Source organism: Sinocyclocheilus rhinocerous, unplaced genomic scaffold (assembly GCF_001515625.1).
Source record: "Sinocyclocheilus rhinocerous isolate Xijiao unplaced genomic scaffold, SAMN03320098_v1.1 scaffold3237, whole genome shotgun sequence".
Lineage (NCBI taxonomy): Eukaryota > Metazoa > Chordata > Actinopteri > Cypriniformes > Cyprinidae > Sinocyclocheilus > Sinocyclocheilus rhinocerous.
In genome coordinates, this window is record NW_015626861.1 from 142830 (window position 1) to 150954 (window position 8125).

Sequence of the window (8125 nt, forward strand, 5' to 3'; positions counted from 1 at the left end):
TGAGGACGGAGCCGCTCTGCGGGTAACTGAAGCTGTATGAGGACGGGGTGCTGGGGGGCGTCGGGGATAGACTGACCGGAGACGGACCCGGAGACAGATCCGACATGCAGCCCGACGGAGAATACGGACCCTTGGGAGGGATGGGGGCCAGCTTCTTGGAAACTGAAGGAAAAGTGTATATTAATTGCAGCATCATATCATAAGATCATAACATGATTATGAATTAAATTCACTTGAAATGTATCGATTGCTGTTTTCAATCAGTGTAATATGTGAGCCTGCAGCACAAAAGCAGTGTTAAGTCGCTGGGGTATATTTGTAGCAATAGCCAACAATACATTGTATGGGTCACAATTATACATTTTTCTTTTATGCCAAAAATCATTAGGACATTAAGAAAGATGATTTTCTCAATATTTAGATTTTTTTGCACCCTCAGATTCCAGATTTTCAAATAGTTGTATCTCAGCCAAATATTGTCCTATCCTAACAAACCTTACATCAATGGAAAGATTATTTATTCAGATGATTTCAGATGATGTATAAATCTCAATTTCAAAAAACTGACCCTTATGATTTGTGGTCTAGGGTCACAATTTCGTTGACGGATAATTTTTGTCATAATTTGTCAACGACATTTTTTCACTGACGATAATGAAACAAAAACTCCTTTTTGAATGACGAAAATCTATTGACATTTTCGTCAACGAATAAAAACGAGACGAAAATGTTAGGGAGGGACGATTTGGGAAAAGATTCATTCAGAACGAATCCAAACCTATACATTGAGTTTGGTAATTTTAGAGAATTCTTAATAAATGCATTACACTGTAACTAAACTCATTAGATTTTAGCCGACTAAATCTACTGTAGATTTAGTTGACTAAAACTAAAACAATTCAGATGACTAAAATGAACACCGTTTTCAATGCTTGGCTATTTCATTGCATTGCACAGACTGAATGCACCTTTGTGCAGCGTGTGAGGACTCAGGTCTGACAGCTGGTTCTGTCCAATGCCTCTTTGACCAATCACAGGCGAGGACTCCTTATTCTTCTGAGTGCTGAAGACAGAAATGCACACAAACATCCATTCACTGCACAAACACACACAGCCTCAGCTCGGACATCTCAACACTGAGATGAATAAAATAGAAAACGTGCAATTTGGCAACAAATTTATCCCCAGTAATGAAGTGAATCTGACAGAACATCCACTTACTGATGTCCTCCGTTAAAAATAAAATAAAATAAAATATAAAATGAATAAATGAATGAATGAATTAAATATATGAAGTTACTAAAAATGGAAATGTTTCGTTGAAATAAATTGAAATATTATTTATTTATATATGAATGATTAAATAAATAAATAAAAGTGTATGTAGATGCTAAAGTTGGAAAAAACTTTTTTTTAGGGGCTGGTGAAATAAATATAAATATTTTTAAAATATTTATGACCTTAAGTAAATAAATAAACAATCAGAAAAGTGTATACACAGTTTTTTAGGGGTTGGTGAAATAAATAGAAATTTTATTTTTAGATAGATAGATAGATAGATAGATAGATAGATAGATTTTAATTTATGGTTTGGTGAAATAAATAGAAATATTGTTTTTTAGAAAATTTCTGACCTAATTATAACAAACAAACAAAGAAACAAGTAAAGCGTATGTGAAAACTAAAAATGGGATACTTTGTTAATACACTAAATAAATAGTGTATTATATAATGTAATAGTAAAGTATATATAATATTATTTATTTATAATTATCGCAAAAAAAAATAAAATAAAAACCGTTTTATTTGGTGTTAGTGAAATAAATACAAATAATATTTATTTATAAATATTTGACCTAAAATAAATTAATTAATTAATATCAAGTAAAGTGTTTGTAGATACCAACAAGTTTTCTTTAAAGGGCAAGTAAATAAACGTGTGTGTGTGAGTGGTGTGTAATCTATGTTCGTGTGGCAGCTGTTCTTTAAGCAAAGAGAAAAACCCCTTTATTTGGGATTTATTAGGGATTTTTGCTCATTTTAATGCATAAAGCTGCGCAGGGAACTTGAGGGAAAGTCTGAAGCAACTTTTCAGTTTTAGTTTCAGTAGCTGCAGCAGGAATTCATGTAAAGGAATGCTACTGTACTGAATCAAATGCTACTGTACTGAAAACCTATTTATTTTTTAATTCACACTGTGTGTATTAAAATGTAGGGCATTGCAATCGGTGAGCATTAGGGGGCGCTAAGTGTTTTCATGATGGTGATCCAAAATATTTGCAGACTCAATCCAGAAGAACTGTGTCTCCAAGACGCTTCAAGAACAACATTCGGTGTGAGCATCTTTGTGTTTAAAGCAGCTTTTGTCCTCGGTGCAGTTGAGCAGAGTTTCTCAGGAGCTTCGCAGGAGGTTTCTAGAAGCGTTTGAAATTGCATCATATGACCCCTTTAAACCCAGTTTTAGCTGCTGGAAATACTAGTGTTCTAATCATTTTGGCCAGCACTGTATAATCCCAAATTTGCCTTTAGTGTTCCAGCGGGTAGTTAGTGGGTTAGTGGTAGTTACCTAGGCGCTCTGAGTCCTCTCTCTCGGCTGCAGGCGGCCCCCGGCGGAGCGGTGGGGAGGAGCTCGGAGGACAGAGGGACGCTGGGTTTAGGGTTGGAGATGATGTCTAGAGAGGTGGAGGACAGGAGGAGCGGAGGAGGACTGAACGCCGAGGGAGGAACGCTTTCAAGACGCACTCGAGGGTGAGGGAGCGAGGAAGAGGAGGAGGAGGAGGAAGAGGAGGCAGGGTATGGAGGGGGCGGACAGACGAGACAGGAGTCCGAGCGATTGGATGATGCCTCGTCGAAGCTGAAAAGATTTACAAGATTGACACGTAAAACTGTCTGAGATCAATACGTTCAGCTCCATCAACAGCATCTGCGTCGTTACCATGGCAACATTATTTAAAATAAAAATCATATTTAATATTTACTGATAACTCTAATTAAACCAATAAATTGATAATTGATTTGAATTAATATTATAAATAATCATTTTTAATGTTCATAAATACTCACACAATCAGTTAGTTAAAATGTATGACTATTAATTAAGTGTAATTCAATTCAAATATTATTAGCAATTCTTCAATTATTATTTAACAGTCAGTCAATTATTAATAAATATTATAATAAATATATTTTTTAATGTTCATAAATACTAATACAATCATTAATTTGTTAACAGTTATGAATATTAATTATAAATTAATTATAATTAAACTCATACTTCGCAATTATTCAATTATTATTTAACAGTCAGTCAATTATTATTATGTACTTATATTAATTAATATTACAATTCATAAATTAAATTAAAATAATCATCCATCATCCTATTAAAATTTACTGATATTAGTTCATTATAATTAAGTCAATTAATTAATAATTAATATAATAATCAATAACTATAAGTTAATTATTAAATATTACATATTATACTTAATACTTATTTCATGTTCATAAATATAAAAAAATTGTTATTATTTATTACTATTAATTATGAATTAATTATAATTAATTTATTATCAATTATTCAACTCTAATGATTTAATTGTCAATTATTAAATTATTGTTAGTGATTGTTGTTTAATCAATAATATTAATATTATAATGAATAAATATTAATATAATTAATCATTAATTGTATATTTATTAATATAGATTATTAATAATAATTAAATTTAGATTATTTATGATTCATATTGATTAATATTCTAATTAATACTTGATTTGTTAAATATTTATTAAAAAATTAATAAAATTAAAGTATTATTTTTAAGTTTTAATTATAATATGAATCATAAATAAAATAAAAATATTTATTATATTTATTATAAATAAATATGAATGCATTTTGCATTATATATGCATATTAATTAAAATTAATCGTTAATTTTAGCACAAGGCTGACCCTTATGACTGGTTTTGTGCTCCAGGGTCACAAATGACATTAATATTCATGATGTCCTCATCTGGCTGAACGGAAACGAGCAGCAGTCATGTGACGAGCTCAGCTCGTGTGCGCTGGATTCCTATTGGTCGCCTCTGTTTACCTGGTCCTGTCGCCGCTGATGGGGGGCGGAGTCTGCGAGGGGGAGGCACAGACATCGGCTGTCTGCTCAGGGCTCAGCGAATCAGAGGGCGGCTGAAGGCTGGGCGGAGTCGAGGAGCTCTTACGAGACGAGGAGGAGGAGCCTCGGCGAGAAACCCAGGAGGTGTCCATCACTCGCACTCCCATACTGCAACGGGGCAGAGGCACAGCCAATCACATCCCTCGCACTTCATAAACAACAACCTATCTGCAGCATTTGGGCCGGTAAGATTTTTTTAAAGAAATGAATACTTTTATTCATCAAGGACGCATTAAAGTGATCAAAAGTGACAGCAAAGACATTTATAATGTTACAAAATGTTTCCATTTCACATAAATGCTGTTCTTTTGAACTTGTGTGAATCCTGAAAAATAAAACGCATCACAGTTTCCACAAAAATATTGTACAGCACGACTGTTTTCAACATTGATAATAATCAGAAATGTTTCTTGAGCAGCAAATCAGCATATTAGAATGATTTCTGAAGAGTAATGATGCTGAAAATACAGCTGCGCATCACATAAATAAATTATATTTTAACAGATATTCACATAGAACACAGCTGTTTTAAACTGTAAAAATATTTCACAATTTTTACAGTATTTTGATCAAATAAATGCAGTCTTGGTGAGCAGAAGAGACTTCTTAAAGTAAAATCTTATGTAGTGTACTTTGAGTGATGTACGGCAGATCGTTAAACTCCTTTAAAACGAATTAATTAGCCATATGCACTGAATTCATGTCACTTCAATAATGCAACACCACCAACATCAGTGTTCAGAATCAGCAGGAAATCAGGACAGAACAGGACGAGACAGAAGCTTCACCGTACCTCTGAATTTTCCTAATGCTGCATTAGTGGAAGAAAAGCAGAAGCGTCAGTGATTCAAAGCCAAAGTGAGGAGAGGAGCGCATGCATGTGAGCATATAAAGCGAACGCACCTGTCCTTCTTGTAGAACTCCAGCATCATGTTGTCGGTGGCGACGCTGAGTGGGCGTCGGCTTTGGTCCGGCTGCCTGCGATCTGATTGGTCCAAGTCCGGCGACGGCATGGAGCTGTAGCTGGCGTTGTGGTTGTTATGAACAGGGCTGCTGTAGCTTCCCGTCACGTTAAACTCAATCTCTGCGAACACAGAACCGTTTTAGCACTGGTCGTTCACGCCTCAGATTTGCAAAAGACTCAAGAAATGGGCGTGCAGATATACAGACAAATTAATATTAAAACGAGAGCAGTGAAAGAAAAAAAAAAACATCAACAACAGAGATAGGGGCCACCTTGATATATTCTAAAAATATAATAATAATGATAATGAACTCTCAAGAAATCGTATCATTAGAGACTACTAACAACTTTCATGAATAAATCCAATTTATAAAACGGAGAGTTCCGGTGCTTGATTCTGATTGGCTGAGCCACGTTCGAAGCTGTTGTAAATTACTCTACAAAGTAACATACACCTTTGTTTACGTTTGTGTGTTGCTCGGCAACCACTTTGTTGCAACCACAACTGTTTCTGAGGAGCTACATTGTTTGGTGGAAGAATACTGTTTTTATTAATATCATTACACTTTATTTGTTCTGTTTAACTCCGCTTCGCGTCGTACTTAACAACGCCCCTTAGCTGTTATAAATTCACTGTAAACCACGGCTTCACGGGGCTTATTGCTTTAATGTTTTGATAAATTATTATTTTAAATAAATAAGCAGACATACCGGTCTACATGAAAAATGAAGAAGAACATTTAATAGTTCTAATAATATTATATAAGGAATAAAAGCATAGTTACTTTTCGTTCGCTCTTCTTTGAATTTTCGGTGTATATCAATAGCTATGTTTCCATCCAAAGATTGGAATTAAACTTACGCGCAAAACTGGAATATCGCATAAAACATTTGCGAATAAAGCACCGTTTCCATCGAACGAGTCAACAAAATCATCGCTTCCTGATAAACTGTGGCACTCTAAGAAAACTAGGAGAATATAATAATTTTCGTATATAATAAATCACTTGCGTGCGCTTCAGAGCGAGCGAGACGAAACACAGTAAATGCTGTCAATGCTTTCGGAGCAGATGCTGCTGTTTGGGAACGCAGTCGTTAAAGACAATTATACAGAAATACTTTGACGACAGACTTTGCTCAGGCCTTTCAAAACGATCATAACAATATTTCAGATGCTGTGAACGAGATCGGTCCGCTGGTTAGTTAAGTTAACCCGTCTCATAGCGCAAAGTCACATGACTTTTTCAATGCGCATGGAGGAATTTATTCGGTAAATGTGTTTCCATCGTAGTTTATGCGCATTTTTTCTTATCAGATATAACGTTTTTTATGCGCATTTTTAGAATTTATGCGCATCTTGGCGTTTCCATCCAGTGTGTTTTTATGCGATATTCCAAAATGTGCATAAAAATAGGTGAATGGAAATATAGCTATTGTTTGCTGTGTATCACAATAATCCATTGTGTCATCATGTTCATGATCATTTGCGCATCTTTCATCTGACAAATAAAACTGATGTGCAACCTGTACATACATGTTAACATCTCAAAAAATGTGTTTTAGGGTTTCATAACCCTTTAAATAGATCAGAATTGTCAGTACAGGGTAGATTACTTAGAAAATGTAATCCGTTACGGATTACAAATTACATGACAAAAATTGTAGTTAGTAACGTAATCCGTTACATTATACATTTTAGGTAATGTAATCGGATTACTTTTAGATTACTTTTGATCTAAGTCATTACATTGATTTGAATAATAATATCTTGTACCATATTGATATAAAAATACAAATATATATTAATCGTGAAATGCATTAAACATTGCATTGCGTCAAGGTTTCCCAAATGGGGATCGTGAGTTTAATGCAAAGCTAAAAATGAATTAAATCATTAAAATAAATCATAAAATTAAAATAACTAATTTAAAAATAGCAACAATCAAAATAAAACACTTACTTAAAAAGATCTCATGGACAGTGTGAAATCTTTGAAACAAATGCAAATTAGTTTGTACTTCTAAAAAAACATTTTAGATATACACATTGATACAAACTAAGATATAAATGTATAATTATATGCAAGTATATTAGTTATAATAATGAAACAGTATTAATGATTGATACTAACAACATATATGTTACATAAAAATTTAAAATATTAAATAATTTAAAAAATAGAATTATATGATGTATATATAAACAAATGTAAACAAAAGCAAAGTATGTTTGAATATGCTCTTTTTCTCGCGAATTAACCTGCATATTTCTAAACAAGATATTATTTCCATATTTTCACTTTAATATCACTTAAAATGTTACTAATTTTGTTGTGTTTGTTTTTTTAAATGTCTTTATAGCTATTTATTATTTTTTATTTATTTAAATTTAGTCATTTTAGTAAATACCTTGGCTAGCTGAACTAAAAGTTTTTTTTTTATGTCTTATTTAAGTTTAAAGTAAGAAAATGTTTTTTATGGTTGTAATTTTAGTTGACGATGATAAGCGCTCTGTGTATCTCACCTTCGGGGAAGAACCAATCAGCATGCTGGATAATGGGCTCAATGATCCCCACGATCTGCAGCGAGACTGTGGTCATCATCTCTGTGCTGTTCCTGAGAGACAGTGAGACATGCATCCCATCAGTGATGTCATTTCCTCATCATGACACTGATGGTGTGTGTGTGTGAGTGAGTGAGTGAGTGAGTGAGTGAGTGAGTGAGTGAGTGAGTGAGTGAGTGAGTGAGTGAGTGAGTGAGTGAGTGAGTGAGTGAGTGAGTGAGTGAGTGAGTGAGTGAGTGAGTGAGTGAGTGAGTGAGTGAGTGAGTGAGTGAGTGAGTGAGTGAGTGAGTGAGTGAGTGAGTGAGTGAGTGAGTGAGTGAGTGAGTGAGTGAGTGAGTGAGTGAGTGAGTGAGTGAGTGAGTGAGTGAGTGAGTGAGTGAGTGAGTGAGTGAGTGAGTGAGTGAGTGAGTGAGTGAGTGAG

At 34.1% G+C, this 8125-nt stretch overlaps 1 protein-coding gene across 1 annotated transcript in view; it reads right to left on the bottom strand.

Moving 5' to 3' along the window:
* The window catches only part of LOC107716428 (rho GTPase-activating protein 44-like), a 17063-nt gene that overhangs the window by 8479 nt on the left and 459 nt on the right, over positions 1-8125 (bottom strand). Inside the window, exons 2-8 of the mRNA XM_016522882.1 lie at positions 7666-7757; positions 5082-5262; positions 4972-4989; positions 4101-4286; positions 2567-2854; positions 969-1063; positions 23-162 (exon numbers count right to left, since the gene is read on the bottom strand). Of these exons, the coding sequence (XP_016378368.1) occupies positions 23-162; positions 969-1063; positions 2567-2854; positions 4101-4286; positions 4972-4989; positions 5082-5262; positions 7666-7757 (1000 nt within the window). The remainder of the gene's footprint in view (positions 1-22; positions 163-968; positions 1064-2566; positions 2855-4100; positions 4287-4971; positions 4990-5081; positions 5263-7665; positions 7758-8125) is intronic.